The sequence below is a fragment of the Garra rufa genome, chromosome 5, assembly GCF_049309525.1.
Source record: "Garra rufa chromosome 5, GarRuf1.0, whole genome shotgun sequence".
Taxonomy (NCBI): Eukaryota; Metazoa; Chordata; class Actinopteri; order Cypriniformes; family Cyprinidae; genus Garra; species Garra rufa.
In genome coordinates this window covers 54,219,773-54,245,281 of record NC_133365.1, presented here as the reverse complement: position 1 = coordinate 54,245,281, position 25,509 = coordinate 54,219,773, and the positions used below count along the sequence as shown (strand labels likewise).

Below are 25,509 nucleotides of genomic sequence, written 5' to 3'. Positions count from 1 at the left end.
TATAATTAAAACATGCACAAAATTTGGTTTAGGAACAATCTTAACTCAGAAATGGCTTGTAAATTTTGCAAAAAAAAATTGGTTACAAAGAAGTTGCAAGTGAATTTAATGTGAAACTTTTTAAGCAAAGAAAGACTAAAATACACTAAATAAACTGGTGTAGGATATAATTTGAAACAATTTCCAGTCAAAAATTGTGTAGAAAGTACAAACACTGAAATAGACTGAAATAGACTGAAAAAAGATTAAGGAGGATTTCAGTTTCTATCCTAAGAAATGTTACAGGTATCAAATTTTCATTCTTTTAACATATTTTTATGTTAAATTTAAAAATCATTATTTTTTTGCAATTGAACTTAACAGGTGCTGCAACTTAAAAGTACAGTACAAGATTGAAATATATTTTTTGTTTTAAGTTTTAGTAAATTTAAATTGTGTGTTTGTCATTTTTAATATTTTTTAGGCAGCAAGTTACTGTTGAATTAACAGTGTCTTTAATTTAAATTTAGTTTAGTTTAATTTATTCATTTTTGAATTCTGACTTTTTTCTTGCAAATTCAAATGTAAATATTGTGCAATTCTTTTATTGCTTCAACTTATTTAGTCAGTTAGTCAGCAAGGAAACATTTGTAGTTTTCAGGTATTTTTTTATGTACATTTTTTTATAGTTTAGTTTTGTTTTACCAAGATATTTGAAAATCTGGAATCTGAGGGTGCAAAAAAAATCTAAACAAATAAAAAATCATATCATCTAATATAATAATGGAGACTAAACAATAGATCTTATATGGGGGGGGGGGGGGAATGTTGTAAACTGGCAGTCAATCAAGCTTTAATTTGATTTATTCCTTTAGGTTTTCTGAAATCGTAAAGAATGACGAGAATGCATGTGATTTAAAAATGAAATGCAGCCATTTATTATTATACTGGAATGCATTCACAATATCATTAGCAGTTACATCATCATAATATCATCATCATCAGTGCATTCAGACAGGTTGACCAAACTGACATTTTCAATGTAAATGAAGAATAAAGGTCAATATGCACAGGCAAGTGACGGCGGTCATCGATTCAGTGATGCTTTGCTCTTGATTTCAGTGTCTCGAGGTCAAATTCATCAATGCTTTGAGCAATAATACACAACAAACAGCAGCGCTTAGATGAACAAACATACATACATGTGTAGAAAAATGATAAACATACAAAAATAATATTGATGTGCGTCAGGAGTACAGAAGTTGCACGTTTCCCTGTTTTTGAGTCTGAACAGACTTTACAGTAAATACTAATCATTATCATGTATTCATTTTCCTCAAGAGAGCATCCATGCATCACGTTAATGCGTCTGAGAGCCTCAAAGTTTATAAAACACAAATCATGTGTTCTCACAACAGACTTAAACAGAAACTCATTGATATACAGTATACGTTTGTGCGCAAGATGCATGACTTTAGACGTCTACAGCAAGTCCAGATGTGTGTAAATATCATGCCACAGACTTCAAGTGAAGTGAAATTGTAGTTCATTTTAAACAGACTTGTCACAGAGAACTCAGCACTTTCATTCTGACCATCTTTATTGACTAGCAAAGGGTTTTATGCGTCTGTATGAAGCAATGCATGTCTGGATTAAACTTAGAAATGCCACACTTCCACTCTTTAGGGGTCTGAAAAATGTAATTTATTCCTGTGATTTCAAAGCTGAATTTTCAACATCATTACTCCGGAAATCATTCTAAAAATCTGACTTTCTGCTCAAAAAACATTTATCATTTGTATTATGTTAAAAAAATGTTTAAGGTGTCTTTGAAATATAGAAAGTTCAGAAGAACAGCATTTATCTCTTTTGTAACTTTATAAATGTCTTTATCATCACTTTTGATCAATTTGAAGCGTCCTTGATAAATAAAAGTATTAATTTCTATAATTTATTTACCAACTCCAAGCTTTTGAATGGTATCGTGTATAATATTACAAAAGCTATTTATTACAGATAAATGCTAGTTTTTGAATCTTTCTGTTCATCAAAGAATCCTGAAATAATAATAGTAATAAAATTAATTAAAATCCTTGAGCAGCAAATCAGCATATTAGAATGATTTCTGAAGGATCGTGTGACACTGAAGACTGGAGTAATGATGCTAAAAATTCAGCTTTGATCACAGAAATAAATTACGTTTTAAAACATATTCAAATAGAAAGCGGTTATTTTAAATAGTAAAAATATTTCACAATATTACAGCATATAATATTATTGAGCAGAAGAGACTTTTAAAACTTTTTTTTTAATGTCCAAAAACTGGTAGTGTATGCATATCTATGACATTATTTATAAATAATTATAAATAAGTAATATCTAAATTATTATAAACAATATTGTTGAATGTATATGCATATATGTGACCCTGGACCACAAAACCTTAAGCATGTTTTATTATCGATTTTTTTTATTAAATAAAGATCATGTCCCATGAAGATATTTTCTAAATTTTCTACCATAAATATATAAACACATTGTAATATGCATTGCTAAGAACTTAATTTGGACAACTTAAAAGGTAATATTAAGATTTTTTTGCACTCTCAGATTGCAGATTTTCAAAATTGTTTCAAATATCAAATATTGTTCTATCCTAACAAACCATACATCAATGGAAAGCTTATTTCTTTGGCTTTCAGATTTGTTTTGTCCACCCCTATGCCTGTTTTTGTGGTCCAGGTTCTCATATATACACCTTCATCCAGGAGTCAACATTTGAAGTGGATCCAAAAAGACAAAAACGGGTATTGTTTTGGTTTTAGGACAACTTTGATAAAAGGTTTTGATCCACTTCAAATGTGGACTACTGTGTATTAAATTCTCAATTCTTAATGAAATGATTCGATTCATTTAAAGTGAGTTTGATTCTTTTGAACTTGAGTGTGAAGTTTCAACATCTTAAGGGGGGACACTGAAGGCAAAAACACAGTTTTTTCATGCACCTGTCAAGTTTTTGGGCAAGATTTTGGGCTTTTTGGTGTTTCATAAAGTGTTTTTTCAGTCTAGTGAAACCAAAACACCATAAAAGGTTAAGTGTTTCGTTTATAACACTTTGTCAATAGATTTCAATCACAATCCATATTTTTAAAGGCTGTTTTCTCAAAATGAGTTTTTTTCTCCTTCACTGAGCCATAAATCTCCACTTCAGTTGCACTTACGCACACCAAACTTTAAGTTTTTATTCCTGTATATATTTTGAAGGTTTTTACAGAGGGATTTGTTCACATATAATTTGCTTGTTTTCATACAAAATTGTATTTTCCCAAAAATGCCAACAAAATGCATTGTTTTTGGAGTGAAAATATGAGACCCAAAATCCCCTCTGTAAAAACTTTTGACTCTATATGTCAAAACAATTAAACAAGAATTTTGAAACTGACTTCATCCAGTGTAGATTTTTGTATTAGGAATGTATGCAAATTAGTGCATATTTCATCAAACAATGCATCATTTGCATATTTAAACCTAACATTTTTTAAACCTTCTAATACAAAAAAATGCTTACAGTTATCAGTGTAATCAATCAACTGAGTAAGTAAGGTGATAACTATTAGTTATTTTTTTTACCCTATTCACCCGCAGTGTGCCTTAATGTAAATGTATTTGTGACCCTGGACCACAAAACCAGTCTTAAGTCGCTGGGGTATATTTGTAGCAATAGCCAAAAATACATGGTATGGGTCAAAATTATTGATTTTTCTTTTATGCCAAAAATCATTAGGAAATTAAGTAAAGATAATGTTCCATGAAGATTTTTTGTAAAATTCCTACTATAAATATATCAAAATGTAATTTTTGAATAGTAGTATGCATTGTTAAGAACTTAATTTGGAGAAATTTAAAGGTGATTTTCTCAGTATTTAGATTTTTTTGTTGATTTTCAAATAGATGTATCTCGGCCAAATATTGTCCTATCCTAACAAACCATACATCAATAGAAAGCTTATTTATTGAGCTTTCATGTGATGTATACATCTCAGTTTTGTAAAATTTAACCTTATGACTGGTTTTGTGGTCCAGGGTCACATTTGTGTGTTTGCCATATCTGGCCTTCTCTCTGAACTATTCTCACGCTCTGTGACCTCTGTGACCTTTCGCCAGTGGAGTGCTGATCATCGTTGTATGTGTTATTAATGTACATCTCCAGCACATGAAAGCCTTTGTAAATATAGCTGGTGTGTGTGTGTTTTGGCAGACGTCTATAACAGATAAAGGTCATGCATTTATTCCCCGTCAGACCTTCACAGAGGGTCGAGCGGCTGTAGTCCAGCTCCTATTGATAGCTATGAACACACGTCTACTGGTCATGCAGTTGACTGCCGTTGTCAGATTTCTGCACCAACTACTGTAGAAACGGACACTATGGAACTTGTTTGTGGTTGTATTCTGTTGGTCCGTTGATTGGATGAGAACTCATTGTGTTGCCAGTAGCAGGTCGGTCTGGTCTTTAGTTCGGACGGGTCAGGCCAAACGCTGCACTGATGGAGGCCAGAATCAGGACGGCGCTGGCGGCTATCGCTGCGCTGCTGGATCGGTAAACCACGCGTCCGTTACGTGGCTGAACGGGTCTGAACGTTCCCACCATCGGTTTCCCGTCGTTGAACTTCAGGGTGGAAAAAGCCTGAAGCTGTTTGAAGACACATAATAATCAGAAGTTTATCATGCAGGTTCAAAATGATGACAAGAAGTTAATTTTCTGGCTCTTTAGGCACTTCTGAAGTCCTAATAGAACCGACAGTTGGTTTCGGAAATAAAATAGATTTTTAATGATAACTTATAAACCTTTCAAGACAGACTTACTGTAAGCTACAAGGAATCTGTGAATATTTAACAAATACAAAGTTGAAAAGAACAGCATTTATTTAAAATAGAAGTCTTTTGTACCAATATAAACTACCTCTAAAAGTTTGGGGTCAGTTTTTGGATATAATTAATACTTTTATTTACCAAGGATGTGTTAAATTGATAAAGTGATAGCAGAGACTTATATTGTTACAAAAAAATTCTATTTTGAATAAATGCTGTACTTTTTAACTTTTTATTCATTAAGAATCCTAAAAAAAGAATTACAGGTTCCAAAAAAAAATTCAACATTGATAATAACCGTAATAAATCAGCATATTATAATGATTTTTGAAGAATCGTGTGACACTGAAAACTGCAGTAATGGCTGATAAAAAAAATCAACTTTGCGTCACAGGAATAAATTATATTTTCAAATATGTGACCCTGGACCACAAAACCAGTCATAAGGTTAAATTTGACAAAACTGAGATTTATACATCATATGAAAGCTCAATAAATAAGCTTTTTATTGATGTATGGTTTGTTAGGATAGGACAATATTTGGCCGAGATACATCTATTTTAAATCAGAAATCTGAGGATGCAAAAAAATCCAAAAGACTGAGAAAATCACCTTTAAAATTGTCCAAATTAGGTTCTTAACAATGCATATTACTAATCAAAAATTACATTTTGATATGTTTACAGTAGGAATTTTACAAAAAATCTTCATGGAACATGAACTTTACTTAATTTCTTAATGATTTTTGGCATAAAAGAAAAATCAAAAATTTTGACCCATGCAATGTATTTTTGGCTATTGCTACAAATATACCCCAGCGACTTAAGACTGGTTTTGTGGTCCAGGGTCACATATATTAATATAGAACACCGTTATTTCAAACTGTAATAATATTTCACAATATTACATTTTTTCTGTATTTTTGATCAAGTAAAAAAAAATTCTTTGATGTGCATATAAGAATTCTTTAAAAAACATTAAAAAATCTTAATGATCCCATACTTTTGATCCCATTTTTTTTTATTTGCAAAAACAGATAACTCTGTTTTTATCTATTTTATTGTACATTCCAATTAATCTCAATCAAACTGCAGTTGGGTTATTTTGATTAAGTAAAAATTACAAAAAATAAATAATACAGAAAACTAACACAATAAAAACATGTTAACATAATAAAAAACATGATTTCTTTTGCATTTTTAAAAAATAAGTTATCTGTTTTTGCAAATAAACTTTTCATATATTCATATAAAGTATATATATATATATATATATATATCAATTTAATAATTTTCATAATTTCATGTTTCTCCAACATTTTTCACTTGCTTCATGGAATTATAGTTCTTTGCCAAACGCATGTTTGCTGCAAAAAAGGTTTCTGTTCGGGTTCGGTTCATGGTACAACTCTTTAACAAAGACTTGTTAAAAATCCCTGTGGGAAATATGAATGGAAAAATGCTAATGGCACAAAAAAGGTGCACTGGCACCAAGATTCTGAAATTGTGTTTAAATAATTAAACACTAATGAAGTTGTCTTCTTCTTAAATACATGCAATGTGCATGAAATGGTTATTTATATATGTAAATATAAATGACTGTAAAAGCCAGAGAAAGCAATGCAGATGAAAAACGAATAAAACATTCTCTCCTCCATCAAGTTTATGGCCTATTCAACTCAGAAACTCTGGAAATCCAAATGATCTCTGAATGTAAATGCAACTACAGTTTGTCCTATTTAGGATAATGGTGTGAAGGCAGAATCAGACGTACCTGTTCTCTGTTGAGGGGAATGGGGTTTTCAAACACCGTCCACACCACAGCCTCCGTGCAGCCCGGTGTGGTTAGTGAACCGTCATATCGGTAATAGTTAGTCATGTTGAATTCAGGTGGAATGAGCTGATTCAGAGAGATCTTACGAAGCGTTGTGTTTCCATCTGTGCAAATGAAAAAGAGTCATTCAGACAGTTGTGTGATGTGAGTGCATTAATGTGTGTTAACAAATTTGTTAAAGAATGTCTTGAACAAATACAGTAGAAATTGTGAAATAAATTACAATTTCAAATAGCTGTTTTCTGTGTGAATATCTGTTAAAATGTTATTTATTTCTGTGATCAAAGCTGAATTTTCAGCATCATTACTCCAGTCTTCAGTGGCACATGATCCTTTAGAAATCATTCTAATATTTCTGATTGTTGTCAATGTTGAAAACAGTTGTGTTGCCCAATTTTTTTTCTGGAAATCGTAAAACATTTAACTTTTCAGGATTCACAGATCAATAGAAAGTTCAAAAGAACAGCAACTTTTGAACAATATTGTTTTTTTTAGAAATGCATAAAATTATTTATAGAAACTGATCAAATATTTCTAGAAATGCATACAGTTTCCATGTTTTTGTAATCTGTAAGCAGCGATTCGAGTGCTTTAAGGCATTTAAGCACAAAAGGAAAAAGACATTGTGTTAACATAGCTGTAATCATCCAAATCAATGATTTAAAAAAAGTTTGTTTTTTTTTGGCAAATACAGATAATTTACCATAGAAATATGATGATTTCTAACATTTATTATATGTATAATTCTGCCTAGGGCCAAATTTCCAGCTTGTTTAGAATCATTTATTGAGTTTTGAGTTTTTATTTAGGATTTATAGGCTTTTGGGTATAATTGACCACTCCCCTTCAAAAATGAACATGGTTTTTGGATAATTATGGATCTGGAGGGTCCAGAGAATTGTACTGCAGTGGTTTCGTTAAGATTGAGTGAAAAACCTAGGACTAGTTTGCAATAGTAGCCTTTTTAAATAACCTTAAATATTTAGGAGGTCTATCGTATGTTATGAATATTGTGCACATGTTTGAAAAAAATTGTTTACACACATGAAAAATGCAGCATTGCCCCCAATGGCCAATTTCTTTCAAATCTCTCAGACTTTTGGGGCCCTGAGTTGAATAGGCCTACTAAGCTTCGTTCTGACCGGCCTCCATTAACCTTGTCTAACAGGTGCTTAAAATTCATTGGCCAATGGCGGCAATGTTTTTTGAGATACGCAAATGTCCTTGTAGACACTAGTGGCGCTTGGAACCAAGACTGTGCACACCAATTTTTATATTGATAGGACAAATGGTTGCGCAGTTATAGACATTTTTATGTTTTTTCCCTCTTAAAGCACCACCAAGTGGCCAATCTCCGCAATTTTTCCCCCTGCAACCTCAGAAACCTAAGACTGGTTGGCAAAAGTAGGTTTTGCAAAAAATCCAAAATATCCAAAAATTTCTCATGCATGCGTTTTGTCTGGCGTGAGCCAAGGATTCCAATGACATAAGACGCTTGAGCCTGAGATTTATGGTTTAAGATTTATGAGTGATTTTGTACTTTTGATCGCTGTAGCGCCCCCGTCAGGCCAATTGGGACAAGCTTTGGTGACGTTGTTGCTGGTCTGAGTACTACCATCCCTCCAAGTTTCAAGTCTCTACATCTTACGGTTTGGTCCTCACAATCAGTTTTACATGGAGATTGCTGATCCTTGACCTTTCTAACAATTACAATATAGGGCTTTTTTAGTGCTATGCGTTTGAACCCCTACAAAATTAAAAGTATGTCTTTTTTTGTCTATAACAGCACAAAGCAGAACAAAATGATGATAAATAAAGGTAACAATTGTTTCCAGACAGTACTATTGTCCCTGAAGCTCATATCATTGGTTGAGTCATAATCTGGCATGTCATGTCGCTTAAACAAACAGATCAATGTTATGAAAGCATCAGTGTTTCACTCTTCAGGAAGTCAGACTACCAATACCTGACCTTCTGAGACTCGCATTAAACTGACACAACGCAAACTAGTTGAACATTGAATGCATGACACACTTCACTCTTAAAGGAATATTCCAGCATATATTCATCTTGATTTGCATGCTTTTGATTAATGCAGACAACAAACAAATAAAAAATGCATTTATAGTGATTTACAGTGGAAAATTAGAGATTATTAATTAACATATGTGACCCTTGACTGCAAAAATACTTGTAGCAATAGCCAAAAGTACATTGTATGGGTCAAAATTATAGATTTTTCTTTTATGCCAAAAATGATTAGTATATTAAGTAAAGATCATGTTTAATTAAAATATTTAGTAAATTTCCTACAGTAAATATATTAAAACTTAATGTTTGATTAGTAATGTGCATTGCTAAGAACTTCATTTGGACAACTTTAAGGGTGATTTTCTCAATATTTCGATTTTTTTGCACCCTCAAATTCCAGATATTCAATATCTCGGCCAAATATTGTCCTATCCTAACAAACCATATATCAATGGAAAGCTTCTTTATTCAGCTTTCCGATTTTGTATAAATCTCGATTTTAAAAAACTGACCCTTATGATTGGTTTTGTGATCCATGGTTACATCAAAAGTGCACATATTCAAACCAAGTCAAAATGGTTGTCTGTGCTAATCAACAGCATGTCACATATGAAATGTTCCTGAAACATTGAAGAAATGTTCATTTTCTTACTTGTATTTTGGATGCTGCGCAGGCCGTGTGTGAAGAGATCATACTTTCTGTTTGAGCTGCTTGACTCCTGCCGGTAAAAAGTGATTTTATTAGCAGTTTTTTATCATATAAATTCAAAATAATCTCTGAGCAAACCAAAGAAACTATTATTTCTTGATTTTAAACCACATGCACTTCAAACCTCGTAGAAGAATCCCAACACCGCGACTCCTGAAGGATCTCTGAGTGCGTCTTCGAGTCTGTTGTATCTTTGTTTCATGTGCACAATATGCAGCTGTGAGAGAGTAATATACATAATATATATTTTGGTATTAAACTGTTGGCTCTTCACACTGTTAGTCTGATAAATTGCTGAAAAAAAGCCAAAAAAGGCCTAATTAATAATATAAATATCAAAAAGGTCAGTAAAAAAATGTCATTACATATTTTTTTTGAACAGATTTTATTTTTCATTCATGAACGAATAAAATTTATTTTCATAAATTTTTTATTTTATAAATTTTATACACACACTGCTGCTCAAAAGTTTGGGATCAGTAAGATTTTTATGATGGTTAAGATGGTTTTTAAAGATGTTTCTTATGCTCATCAAGGCTGTGTTCATTTGATTAAAAATACAGAAAAAAAATTCTATTGTAAATATTATTAAGACATAAAACAATGTTTTTCTAAATTAATGTACATTTAATTTAATTTATATCTGTAATTAAAGTTGAATTTTCAGAATCATTACTCCAGTCTTCCGTGTCACATGATCCTTCAGAAATGCTGATTTATTATCAATGTTGAAAACAGTTGCAACATGTGATCATTTTTTTCAGGATTCAGGAATCAATAAAAGGTTTAAAAGAAGAGCATTTATTTCAAATGAAAAGTTTTCTAACAACATACATAACTGTTCGAAAGTTTGTAAATTTTTATTTATTTATTTATTTTTTAAAGAAATTAATACTTTTATTTATCAAGGAGGTGTTAAATTAATAAAAAGTGCATGGGTTTACATTGTTAGGAAAGATTTTTATTTTAAATAAATACTGTTCTTTTTAACATGTTTTAAATTGTTATTATATTTGGCACCACAACTGTTTCCAACATGAATCATTCTAATAATAAATCAGCATATTAGAATGATTTCTGAAGGATCATGTGACACTTAAAACTGGAGTAACAGCTGATGAAAATTCAGCTTTGCATCACAGGAATAAATTATATCTTAAAGTATATTAAAATAGAAAAAAACATTATTTTGTATTGTAATAACATTTTGCAATATTAATTTTTTCTCTATTTTTGATCAAATATGCCTTGATGAGCGTAAATCGTACAAGTCTTACTGATCCCAAACCTTTGAGCGGTATGTTTAAGGAAGTATTCAAAATATATTATTCAACTTGCATTCTGCAAAGAGCTAGAAATTATGTTCAAATAATCTATTAAATGTCAGATAACTTGGTAAAATAATCTTTTTTTCTTCAAAAAATCTGTAATTTTTTGTCACTGTTTGCATACAGTAAAACACCCACAGATGAAGCAGAAAACATCTAGTTCAAGTTTACAGTTTCTTCTGTCTTTCAACGTTGAAATCATTATTAGGCATACAGTAATATCATTCATGTGAAAATGGACTGAGAATAGAGCAAATAATTGTAATCATCACTTTGTGGCAGATTTTTCAGCTGATTAAGCGAGAATACAAGACTCCCTCGCCTTAAAAATGCATCATATTTAGTGAGAAATTGTGATGAAATTGAGCAAAATAGACAGTATTTTTGAAATCAGCAGCACAAATATATGAGAAACAAGTGAATATGAATCAGGCCTGTGTTTTTCATTAAAATGGTGTTGGTCGCACCTCCATAGGATACTGCTCTCCATCGACGGTGTGTTCAGATCCAGGACCTCCGCTGTCGCCCCAGTGAAGGTGAAACTGCACGGCCTTGTACGGTTCTCCCAGGTTTCCTCCAGACACTGTGGCTGTGATGGGTATACTGACCTGAACTAAGATGGAAAACACAACATTACAGTCCAGCATCCCACAAACCAATTTGTTTCTTCATCAGATTTGAAGAAATGCAGCATTCCATCAGTTGCTCACCAACGGATCCTCTGCAGTGAATGGGTGCCGTCAGAATGAGAGTCCAAACAGCTGATTAAAACACCACTCCAGTCCATCACTAACATCTTAAGTAGCCAAAAGCTGATACAAATTCATCATTAAAATTGTTTTTAACTAAAATATGAGTCCACAATTCAAAATCCACAGTGAAAAAGTGGTCTGGTCTGAATCAGGAGAGAAATCTGCACAGATCAAGCACCATTTACAAGCCAAAACAGCTCTAAACAAATATGCTGGTAGATTTTGATGTGAGAGAACAACAGCTGATTAAAAACATCACAATAATCCACAAGTAATCCACACCACTCCAGTCCATCAGTTAACATCTTGAGAAGACAAAAGCTGTGTGTTTGTAAAAAACAGATCTAGCATTAAGAAGTTTTTAACTAATATACGAGTCTATAATCCATAATAACACTTCCTCCAGTGACAAAAGTCCATCTTCTGTTGTTCTCTCACATCAAAATCCACCAGCATATTTGTTTAGAGCTGTTTTGGCTTGTAAATGGTGCTTGATCTGTGCAGATTTCTCTCCTGATTCAGACCAGACCACTTTTTCACTGTGGATTTTGTATTGTGGACTCATATTTTAGTTAAAACCACTTTAATGATGAATTTGTATCAGCTTTTGGCTACTTAAGATGTTAGTGATGGACTGGAGTGGTGTTTTAATCAGCTGTTTGGACTCTCATTCTGACGGCACCCATTCACTGCAGAGGATCCATTGGTGAGCAAGTGTCCCGTTTGCAGTTTTACCTGAGTGGCCGTTGTTCTTCATGGTGCTTTCGAATACGGTCTGGTATCCTGTGAATTTGAAAGGCGTCAGTCGCTCGTCCAGTTTGGTTTTCTTTGTCACTATGTTGATCGGTGACTGTCTGCTCTTCCCACAGTCTGCATTGACTTCACTCCATCGGTCTGGTCCTTAAAACAACATGGACAAGTAATGTTAGATGAGTGCCGCATTAAAGGAGAAGTTCACTTCCAGAACAAAAATTTACAGATAATTTACTCACCCCCTTGTCATCCAAGATCATCATGTCTTTCTTTCTTCAGTCGTAAAGAAATTGTTTTTTAAGGAAAACACTTTAGGATTTCTCTCCATATAAAGGACTTCTATGGTGCCCCGAGTTTGAAGTTCCAAAATGCAGTTTCAATGCATCTTCAAAAGGCTCTAAACCATCCCAGCCAAGGAAGAAGGGTATTATCTAGTGAAATGATCAGTTATTTTTTTAAAAATATTACATGTCCTTTTAATCTCAAATGCTTACCTTGACTAGCACTGCATGAACTCTGTGTATTCCGGTTCAAGACAGTTAGGGTATGTTGAAAAATTTTTCTCATCCAATTTTAAAATGGTCCTACATCGTTTTCGATTTTCTTTGCACATTCACTTTGTAAACACTGGGTCGGTACTTCTGCAGCGATGTAGGACCATTTTAAGCTGGAGGAGAAAATGAGATGGGAGTTTTTCGACATACCCTAACTGTCTTGACAACGTTCACGCTGATGAGCATTTGAAGTTAAAAAGTATTTAAATTGTCAATTTTTTTTTAGAAAATAACCAATCGTTTTGCTAGATAAGACCCTTGTTTAGAGCCCTTTGAAGCTGCATTTAAACTGCATTTTGTCCGTTCAAACTCAGGGGCACCATAGAAGTCCACTATATGGAGAACATTCCTGAAATGTTCTCCTCAAAAAGCATCATGTCTTTACGACTGAAGAAGGAAAGTCATGGATATCTTGGATGACAAGGGGGTGAGTAAATTATATGTAAAATTTTGTTCTGGAAGTGAACTTCTCCTTTAATAGAGAGACAGAAATTGCACATAGAGACTCAACTTACCTTTACAGTGGGAATCACAGCTCACTTGTGTCTGATAGCACCAATCTATATGAGTATAAAAGATGAGTTAGTAATTTGAAATACTTATTTAGATATTTGTGCATTAAAGCTTGATCTTTGGTTAATCAGTATTCACACTAGATCCTTTAGGCATTTGTGGGATGATACACTACTGGTCAAAAGTTTGGAATAATTAAGATTTTTTGTAATGTTTTTGCAAAATGTTTCTTTTGCTTACCATAGCTGTAGTTATTTGTTTAAAAATACAGTAAAATCTGTAAAATTGTGAAATATTTTTTCCAGTTTATTAGTACTGTTTTCTATTAGAATTAATGTTCAAATATAATTTATTCCTGTGATCAAAGCTGAATTTTCAGCATCATTACTCCAGTCTTCAGTGTCACATGACCTTTCAGAAATCATTCTAATGTGCTGATTTGCTGCTCAAGAAACATTTCTGATTATTTTCAATGTTGAAAACAGTTGTGTTGCTTTTGTGGAATCTCTGATAGACTACCATTCAAAAGTCTGGAACGAGTAATAAAAATAAAAATAAATACCTTCCTATAAATACAAACACATTAAATTGTTTTAAAGTGACAGAAATTACTTTCAATGATACAAAATATTTCTATTTTCAACATTTTATAATAATATGAAATAGATATTTAATTTAATAACAGAACACCAATGATTAAGTATAATAATTAAACACCAAAGCAGCATATTAGAATGATTTCTAAAGGATCATGTGACACTAAAGACTGGCGTACAGATGCTAAAAATTCAGCATTGAATCACAGAAATAAATTACATTTTACAATATATTTACATAGAAAGCAGTTATTTGAAATTGTAATAATATTTCACATTTTCACTGTTTTTACTGTATTTTTGATCAAATAAATTCACCGTTAGTGAGCATATGAAACTTCTTTCAAAAAACATTTGACTGCTAGTGTATTAAACAAGTTATTAATTCTAATGACTTCATTCTATTGACTCGTCCGACAGGAAAACCTCTCCCTTTTGCTCACAATAAGCAGACTATTGTTATGAAAATTGTTGATAATGACAAAACTATCTTCATATTCTTAACAGAAATAACTAACGGAATGTTTTGAAGTCTCTCTGGAGACTTCTCTAAGAAATTACTCGATTTCGTGACCCCCCGTCTCCTTCTCAGATCCTGTTATTTTAGGAATTAAAGAGAAATGTCACTGATGACCCAAATGTTATTGCTTGGAAATTGCATTGAGTTCTCATTTGTTTTGCATTTGAGTCTATAGATGTTTCTCATTAAATTACTTACAAATGAGTCGATTATTGTCATGTAAAATTAGTATAGAGCTGCAAAATGAATGTGGAGTAGGTTAGACCATTTTATGAGAACTGTTTGAGTTCTTTGAAATATTGAGATCTAAAATGACTGGATATGAAGCTGGCAAGACTTCTTAAAAGAGAAAGTGAGGTTAAAATACACTTCACACAAATGAGGAAGGTCATTTCTTAGCTAATGCAAATGATATTTCTCTTCTGCAAAGAAGTTATTCATTTATAAATTGATTTGATGACCTTTTGTTGCCCTCTTCCTCAGAATGATCTCATATGATCTTGTCTTGACACTGATGACAAAACATTTCCTTAAAGGAAAGAAAAGTAAGCATCATTTTTACCAAAACACTTCCTATTGCATGTGTTTTGTGTGTTTCAGTGACTTATAACTGATATATTGAACTGGATGATGCTCACATTTAACGGATTTGACTAAGTGTGCAATACAAGCATTTTGTTATTGAATCTCAATTTCTTCAGAATGTCAGCCAATTTGCTTATTTAAAATATAATTCTAAATATTAAAAAAATCTAAATCCTAAATTAAAATCTCTCTATAGATTTATTGGAGTTTTTCTGAGAATATTCTTTCTTAAATGTGAATATAAACTCAAAAAAATTAAGATTTATGTTTTTTTAAATGCATATAAATTTTCAGTTTTTATTTAAAATTTAAATGACAGTTTTAATATAAATGCATAAACTTAATGTGATGCATATTTGTCAATCATGCATGAATGAAATAGGTTTTATTAGTTGTAATAATAAAGTGAATTTATTTTAAATGCAAATGCATATCAGCGTTTGAATAAATGCATTTTGAAAATATGATTATTTAAATAAAATCAAATAGACGCAAGTATTTCATAATAAATTATGCCATGATTTTTTGCCATATGTGTCATATTAGGTTTAATTAAACCAGTCATAAGTTTTGATTTATACATCATTTGCAAGCTGAATAAATAAGCTTTCCATTGATGTATGGTTTGTTAGGATAGGACCGAGATCCAACTATTTGAAAATCTGGAATCTGAGGGTGCAAAAAAATCAAAATATTGAGAAATCGCCTATAAAGTTGTCCAGATGAAGTTCTTAGCAATGCATATTACTAATCAAAAATTAAGTTTTGATATATTTATGGTAAGAAATGTACAAAATATCTTCATGGAACATGATCTTCACTTAATATCCTAATGATTTTTGGCATCGATAAATCAATATTTTTTGACCCACACAATGTATTGTTGGCCATTGCTACAAATATACCCATGCTACTTTTTTGACTGGTTTTGTGGTCCAGGGTCAAAAATTATTAACTTAATTCTATTTCTCTATGGAAGTGCATTAGTATTTAATTGCACACACTTGGATTGACCTCATCAAGCTTAAAAGTTCACGGATTTGGCACCAAACTTGTTTTTAGCCACTTCAGTGTCAATCAAATTTATCTTTTCATGTTTATTAAACTCTTCCCCAATTGTTCGCTTGTTTTGTTTTGCTCCATCGCAAACAAAGCATTGTTCCCATGTATCCATCGTTAGCTGTTATTCTCTGCCATTCAAATGCCTCTAATACACAGGAATTGCTTTTCTATTGTTCTTAATCTGGACAGACACGGGTCAAGGGTCCGGTGCTCTATCTGTCCCCGCTATCTCATATAGACGACTCTTATTTTATTAATATTTCACAATGGAGACGCATGTCTCCAGCTCACAAATATTTTGACCCTATCTCTGCAATCCAATATTTATGAAAAACACGCACGCCATTGAAACGAATGGGTCGGGTCGCCTCGTTTTGTTATTTCTAAGCTCAGTCCCACACATGGAAGGCCGGCTGGTGGAAGTGAACGTTTTGCTGAGGAAGTGGCAGTGAAATGGCACCTCGGGCAGGTTTTTAAACATCATCCGCGGTGCCGTTTCCTTCTGCGGGCACATGATAATCGGCCTCACAAAGAACGGCGCGAAAGCCAAAGCATCCTCGCTCCACCTGACGCAGACCTGCCGTCTCCAGAGCCAGATGAAAACCCCAGCTTCTCGCCATGAGCCGTCTGGAGCACAAAGCCAGGAACGCGAGGTAGTCAGCGCAAGGCTGCGATCAAACCAGCGGGACGTGTGAACCGGCCATCCTTCCTCATTGTTTGCTGCCTTTACCCAGAATGCACATGATGTCATTTCCCTCACAGAATCATCTTAGTATGACCATAATAAGTGCAACAGTTGATTCTGAACGTGAAAACTACATTTGTTTTCTCTAGGGATGCACCGAAATGAAAATTTTTGGCCAAAGCTAAAGCCGAACAAAATTTCCCCCATGTATTTTGCCATTTTTTCCCCCATTGCATACATTAAATAGCTAATATTTGCTCTTTACAGTTTTGTCTTGCTTTTCAAAGAAAAATATCAATTGAAAAAACAACAATTTAAAAATATTTACTCAACACTGAACATTTTTAACATTCTAGTAGACATTATAGCCTACCAACAAAGCACACTTTAACTTAAAATTAGTAAGTTAGTAAAATAATACTCTTTTGTTATTTTTAAGACCCCCTTCTTGAATCAGGCATGTGTTTTTAATGTACAAATAAATGCAGCCTTGCTGAGCAAAGGAGAATGTTAGAATAAATGTATTAATAGAGCTGTTGTAATGATTGTTAGCATTATTTTTGTCTTCCTTTTTTATTTTATAGTACAGAAAAACAGTAAAATTACAATACTAACATTAATGAATGGTGACTTTTATTTTGGCGGAAACTCGCAAGAAGACCTCAGTACTACTTTTTGCTGACCGCAGCAGATTTAGGAATGATTCTCATCACGCAGATTTTCCTGGCACTTTGGACTTTGAACCCTGGCTAAGGAGCTCGTGCAGCGCTGTCAGAATAAATACAATTGGTGTGTGTATTGGACAACATAACGTTCTGTGGTTTATTTACTAATGGTTAAAGGCCATTTGACGATTTCAGTCATCATACAGTAACCAGCAACAACCGGCCCTTTCTCTTGTCATGGAAGACATGCGATGTGACACTAAACAGTCTCTCGCTGTCGGTGCTTGGAATGATTTTTCGCATCTTTCTCAGACAGTTTAAAATGCTTCCACACTGACCACATGTTTGCTGCATTACTGCATGCCTCTATTTGATTGCGTCACGTCATTGTTCGGTATAATGTGTTCTGCTTATTCGCTTATTTTTTTGCTATTTTCGGCCGACCACGTTATTATTTGTTTTTTTGTTTATTAATTGTTATTTTATGCTAATAACTTTTGAACCATAAAGTTCTAGAAGGAATTTTGGGTCATACCCAGTCAAATGAAGTCCAAATTTAAAAAATCGTAGGGTTTAGGTTTTTTTTTTTTCTATTTTTAATTGTTCATAATACCTACTTTTTGTAACTTGAACTAGATGGTTTGTCAGATTTTCACCAAAATTGGCTCAGATCATCTTCAGACCATGCTGACAAAAAGTTGTGGAATTCAAGTTGATTAGTCAAACCGTTCTCGAAAAATGAATTTTATGAAAAGTGCACAAAAATGGATGTGAGGCTATTTCTCCGCAACGGTTTGCCGTATTAAGACCAAACTTGGTGTGTGTGATAACAAGCATGACCTGAGGCTTCCTTCTGTGCTTTGGTGCAGTGCCACCTAGTGGTCAGGAGATATGAAAAATGGCTATTTTTGCTTATAACTTCTCAATGGTTTGGCCAAAAATAAAAAAATCGGTGGAGCATGCCAATTCAAACAATACCCAATTTTCCCATGCCAGCCATTTTGGGCATCAGCCATTTTGAATTTGGTTGTAAAATGCTATATTTTACGAACACATCAACTTGTTATTACAAAACTCTATGTGTCTTCGGCAACCTTGTGGTCAAAAGTTATAAATAAATTTTGAAAAATGCTAATGACTTTTGTTTAGATTAGACTATTGTAATTAAATTGGTCTTGATATATTCCTTGGGTCATGTCGAGAATATTGATACCAATTATGCCATAATTGGATGAACTTCCTGTCCGCCCTTTTGATTTATGTTGAAAACATACTTTTGCGTACTCCTCCTAGAGCGTTACTCTGATTTTCACCAAATTTGACTAGATCATCTTCAGACCATGCTGACAAAAATTAATTGATTTCGTGTCGATGTACAGTAGGAAACGTTTTTTGTTTAGCGCATAATCAAATTTGCTGGACAGATTATTCATTAACCTTTAATAGTTAAATTTCCAAATATGCTAATAATTATTGATTGCATTAGCATATTATAATGAAACTGGTTTTACTGCTCTGGTATTATAATGAAATATTCCTTGGGCCAGGCCAACAACATTAACACCAATTATTCCATTGTGGGCCGAACTTCCTGTCCTCCATTTCGATTTATGTTGAAAACCTCCTGTTTAAACTACTACTCAACTGTTGATTTGACCAAATTTGACTCGCATCATCTTCAGATTATGCTGGCAAAAAGTTATGATTTTTGTGTCAATATACAAAAGGTTTTCATTTAACGTATCAATGAATTTGCTGAAAAGATGCCCAACTGCATCTGAGGCTGTAACTCTACAAAGCTTTGACATATTGACATAAAATTTTATATGTGCCATTGTGGCCTCACACTGACCCCACCACAGAAGTTTTGTAACACCACCACTCACTGGTCGAGAGTGATAAACCATTCATTAACAATCAATAATATCATTTACAACACTGTTAATAACTTCTGATAGAATTAGCCTATTATAGTGAACTGGTCTCAAAATATTCCTTGGGTCATGCCGACAACACAGATACCAATTAATCCATGATCGGCCGTACTTCCTGTCCTCCGTTTTGATTTTGTTTAAAATTTACTTTTTTAAACTCCTCCTTGACCATTGGTCCAATTTTCACCAAAATCGAATCAGATCATCATCAGACTGTGCTGACAAAATGGTATAGATTTTGTGTCGGTAGACAAAACCGTTTTTGATGCAACCGTAGCAATGCGACAAACTTAAGGCATGAGGTCTGAGGCTGTATCTCTGCAAAGCTTTGATATATTGACACCAAACTTTGTATGTGCAATTGTCTCCTTACACTGACCACCCCACATCAATTTGGTAACAGTGCCACCTATTGCTAAAAAGTAAAATCCCATTAAATCATATGACCAGAGATTGTATTTATGATTTTTCAGCCAGTTTGACTAAAATCATCCTAAAATGGCTTTAATTACTCATTGTTGCAGTTGGTCTGCCACTCCATGCCATTCTTTGATCCCTATTTTTTTGTGCTTAGCCCCATATTTGTTGCTTGCAGCTATATTTCTTTTCATTATTTTCCTACAGCAGCTAATAAGTCTCGCTCATAGGCTTACTTCCGCATAGAAGAATAAGATGGATAAGAAATATGAATGGAAAAATACTTCCAGAATCAACACTGCAAAAAAAAAAAAAAAGTGAGCAACACTAGTGCAAACATTCATGCTTTGAATATCTTTGACCATAAGGTAAACATGGATCAAAGATTGTGTCTGTTGATCAATAAGAAGTAATTTGGCTTTAAATGAGCAGGTAATATGAAGGTAATAATCGTCAGCGGAGTACAAGACCTGCCTGTTGACTGATATGAATTAACAAACAGCCTTTGATCTTTAGAGCGGCGTGAGAAAGTGTCACAGTGGGTCACAATAATATCTCAAAGAGCCAAAGACGCAACTCTGTGGCTGAACAAGGACACAAAAGACAAAGCAAAGAAAATACCGTGTCATGCACATGAAGCAAAACAAATCCTGGCGTGAAACGCAATCTACTATGAGTCACTCCGTCAGTGTGTTTACGATCTGTATCATATAAACACAGGAACCTGCTTAGAAAGACAGTTTTCTCAATTGAGTACTATATTTTTGATATTCTACACATTCAGGTGGCTGTTTAACATGTTTACCTCGTATTTATTGCTTTTTTCCTAGCATTTCATATAAGGAAGAATTACTTGACAGTCAGGGCTCCCATTTGCGACTGAAAACTACTGTGTGCGACTTTGAAAATGTATTTAGGAGCACCATGTGCAACTGCCTCGATCAGCATTTTTGTGTTTGTGCTCAGAGGAGGAGTTTCTATGTGTTGCAATGTTAAGTAATGCATCACAGACATATCTCACCAATCCTTTCATAAACAAAGTGTAGAGAGAGTGTTAATAAGAGAGCTTCGTTGATTATAATGGAACTTTGTGAGATTGCGATGAACTAAGATGAGTGACAGCTTTTAAGGGAATTTGTAAATGACATATTGATTTAATACAACAGTTAAATACACAAGAAAGTATTATTAAGTGACTTACATTGTCTGACTATAATATTGCCTGATTTTCGAAGTCAAAAATAGTCTAAAACAAATCTCTGCACATCTCCATTCAAACACAGAGCTGTTTCATTATAAATGAACGTGCGTTTTTAAACGAATCTAGTGAAATGATTCAATTTCCCATTTATTAAGACAGTCGCTTGCTTTATTCCTATGAATCAGCCATTCGATCGAATCAAATGAATGATTCAGTAATTAAATCAGTCACTTGCTGCCACCTACTGGTAGATTTAGTTTCATTTTAATAGTATCTTTTCATTTAATTAAATAGTTTAATATCTTTGTATTCAAAATCGTATATATATTTAAAACATTCATCTAAACATGAATTTGTGAATTTAATTGCACTCATGCCATCTTTTGTGTTTTTCTGTGCCACCTCTGTAGTACAAGCCCAATGTTAATTTTGTTAATTTCATTAGATTGGTAAGTCATTTTTATTTTACTGGTTTTTATTCTGTTGTTTTAATTAGGAATTAAAATGTTTAAAAATTGACATAAAAGATGGTATACTTTTAATAGAGTTAGAATTTTTTTTATTATTGTTTAGAAAGTGCTCCAGAAAAGACAAGTAGGCATAGAGCCTTGACCTTTTCAAATCAGTCACTTTTCTTTTTGGTTACTATAACTGCACTAGAAAGCTACCTTTGGAGTTGCATTCTGTACATGCTCTTACTTTCTTCATTAGGATGAGTCAGTATTTCAGCATGTCATAATGCAGCTCTTCAGTGCAGCGTGTGAATATTCCCATTGGCTTCATTAGTACCACTTAAGGTGCCATTTATAAACCATATTGACATTTATTGACCTTTAATTTAGTTAGCTGCCATTTAGCAGATGCTTTAATTAAAAGTCATTTACAGTTCACTCCACCTCCGTTTTCTCCAGAGGGACTGAAGCTGTGATACAGTAAGTGTGTTGATCAGGTGCACAATGAATTCAGCTGCAGAGCTATCTTTAACCTACTGAGTGCATTATTGATTACTGATGGATAATCAATAGGAATTCTGATATGAAGTCATTGTATGCAGACATAGAGCATTTTATTCACATACAGCTGGCTTAAGTCACACTTAAAAATATCTGAATGTCATTGCATTAGAAATATCATCAATCAAATGTTGCATGATCTTTCCTGTTCGCTAACGTCATAATTTTCAAAGTTTTAATCACATTAACTATCATCAAACAAATACAGCCTTTGTCCTCACTTTCAACACTCCATCTATTGTTTTAGCATTTCAAAGCGAACAAACTTCCTTTTGTCAAGTCATTTTTATTTGTATAGTGCTTTTCAACAATATGCGTCGTTTCAAAGCAGCTTTACAGAAAATGTGTGTCAGTGTTTCAATCCAAGAGAACAGGAAATGTAACATCAAAGCAGGAGATTATGTTTTAATGTCTTTAAGCTAGTCGATTATTTACAATCATTGACAGTTGCTTTGATATTTTGTTAACTAACATTGAGACATTTTTATGTGTGACTTCACTGTGTAAATACATTTTGGGAACCACTGGAATTAATCTGTCAGTCATTGATTTTTTTGTGTTTAAACAGGCTTTTAATTGCTTTAAAAACCAAAAAAACATGACAAGCTCAGACCAGGTATAATATGCACTCGCAAACAGAAATCGTGTTCGTCATATCATAAAAAGAGCAAAAATACTGTGACTATTTATCTCTTTATTGATCAAAGTGTGTTTTTATACATTTCAACTAGCTTTTTAAACATTTCAGGAACCACAAATCAAGACAAGTTTAGAATGCATATTTAGACCAAAGACTATAGAATACCCTTGCATGCGCACTGGCTCATCTAGCCTGAAACAAAAGCGTTTTTTAACACTATTGCAGCACAAGGAACCAAATATATAAGGCAGTTCTTGTTGGATTTATTTTGAGATTTAAAATATGAAATTTAATCGTCAGCTTGGTGAACAGGTTTGGAGAATTTGATGTTTCCCCATTCAGAGATAAGAGCTGCACTTGCATGCCCGAGAGGCGTTTCAAAGATGGCCGCCGAGTGACATGACTTGCCTTAAAGGGACTTTGGTTTTCTATAGTCTGGTACTTTGCATCTAAAAATCTAATCATAAGTACTAGAGCCTAATTATTTAACCCACAGTTGTTTTTCATACCTTTAAATCAGAACAAAACATAACAAATTTAACCCGCCTATTTTCATCTGGCGGTAAATAGACAGAATTGTTCGTGTCCAAAAAAGAAGCATAAATTCTGTAAACATTTATCTCTTTATTGTTAATTTAACGGTGCCCAAAGTGCATTTTTGTAGCTTTTCAAACGTTTTAGTAACCACAAAACAAGACAAGTTCAGAACGTGTATTTACATTTGGCGGTAAATATGATCGCGAACAGAAACTGTGTTTGTTGTTAGAGGTAACCATAGCAACAGTATATGCCGCTCAGTACCTCGCCTCAGAAAATCTAGTCATAAATACCGTAAATATTTATCCCTTCATTGTTTTTCATACCTTTAAAAAACAACAAAACATGACAAATTCAACAGGCTAATTTTCACGTGGCTGTAAATAGACAAAAATCAACTTAAATACTATTTATCACTTTATTGTTCATTTAACGTTTCCCAAAGTGCATTTTTGTAGCTTTTCAAACGTTTTAGTAGCCACAAATCAAGACGAATTTTCACAAATCGCTTTTGTCATTAGAGGTAACCATATATCAACAGTACGTTGCATCTGAAAATCTATTCAGATGCTGTAATTGTTTATCCCTTTGTTGTTTTTCATACCTTAAATAGAACAGAAACAGAAATTCAGCCTGCCTTTTTTCATCTGGCGGTAAATATCATAGAAATCCCATTAGTGTTTTTTTTTTTTTTTTTTTTTTTTTTTTTGAGGTAACCATAGAAACAGTGCGCTGCTCGAGAACTTTGTTTCTGAAAATTAAATACTGTAGGCTAATGATCACTTTAGTGTTCATTTACATATCACACTAAAACACATTTTGAACGGTCCTCGAGTGACATTTGGTTTAGGCTGGTGTACAAAGGGCGCCAAAGGACAAATTGGAACTTGAACAGATCGCGCACCGAACATTTCTACAGAAAGTCATCGTGTGATCGACAGGTGCAGCTCTATTGAGGAACGATGGCGCTTCAAAGCTTCATCGAGCGCATTACGTTGGCAAACACTCTGGATTTTAAGAGCTCGTCCTACATAAGAATCAAGAACGCACAGAGTGTCCTTGAGCAGAAAGAAAGATGCTCCTTCCTCCTTCCTCCAGAAAATGAGTGCGCAGGATTTATTTTTTTTCCCGACGGACGTTTAGGGTTCGAGCTTCGTGCGTCAGATGACCTGAAGGTTCTTCTAAATTTACAAGATTAATAACTCTGACAGTCTGCCTAGGTAGATTTATGTGCGACTTACAAAAGACAAGAATAAAGACCAATATGTTTTGAGTTTGAATAGTTGGATCATCTTTATTATTGGTTTTAAATAAAATGGTTTATCAGTCATTCTTAGTTGTGAATAATAAAAACTGTAAATAAATAAACAAAGATCAATAAAAAGCATCATGCGCTTTTCCATTGTGTACTTTTAAAAAGCCCGAGGCTTGCTGAAGTTTTACTAAAATTACCTGACATTATTGTTAAAACAAAAAAAAAAAAAATTTCAGATATAAATCAACAGTGTGCATAAAAGAAATATAGACTCTAAATATAGCTTAACTGTTTGCGAATAATGTACATTTCACACAGAGTCAGTCTGTTAACCTTCAAATGATGCACATTCGTTATTAATGAGAACTAATGAATTTAATCAGATCTAAAGCCATTCAATAAGTTTACTCTGATCAATGCTAAATGTTTATATCTAGCCTATATATATTCAAATGGATGCTACCTGCAAAAGACTGAAAACTTGTAGATCTAAATAGTTTGTTAATGAAATTGAATTTGAAGGCGTTTATCATGCATTAAGCACCATTGCAGCATTGCCATTGAGTAGATATATAACCAAATGAATGTGGCGGACTCACCTGCACCGGTGCACGAATGCAGAATCAGTGGCAAAAGATAAGCTGAAAGCAGACACCGCATTGTGAAAGTCCTGTGACTCCAGCAATGAGACTCGACCAAATGTGACCATTTGAGAGTGTGATCGTCTCTTATATAGTAATATATCTATCAATGGACAGGATGGAGTCTGCTGGCCCCTCCCATCACATTCCTCTAATATCGAGAGCATCATATCACACGCCGTCTTACATGCATCACCTGTATTAAATAGGCTCATTATTACTACTAAGAAATACAAAACTTAGACATGCATCTATCTATCTATCTATCTATCTATCTATCTATCTATCTATCTATCTATCTATCTATCTATCTATCTATCTATCTATCTATCTATCTATCTATCTATCTATCTATCTATCTATCTATCTATCTATCATTGTTAAATAAAGCTGATAAATACCAATACAGTGACAAAATCTCCTCACCTGTGTATGAT

The 25,509-nt window shown here is 33.4% G+C and overlaps 1 protein-coding gene across 1 annotated transcript; it reads right to left on the bottom strand.

Moving 5' to 3' along the window:
• Nucleotides 1–893: 893 nt before the first annotated feature.
• On the bottom strand, nt 894–25,149 carry LOC141335704 (carbonic anhydrase 4-like). The gene is made up of 8 exons (XM_073841236.1): nt 25,031–25,149; nt 13,324–13,368; nt 12,237–12,401; nt 11,217–11,362; nt 9,546–9,638; nt 9,365–9,431; nt 6,622–6,785; nt 894–4,669 (listed from the first exon to the last, which is right to left on the bottom strand). Exons 1-8 carry the CDS (start codon nt 25,089–25,091, stop codon nt 4,490–4,492), a joined length of 921 nt encoding a protein of 306 aa, XP_073697337.1. The 5' UTR covers nt 25,092–25,149; the 3' UTR covers nt 894–4,489.
• Nucleotides 25,150–25,509: the final 360 nt, after the last annotated feature.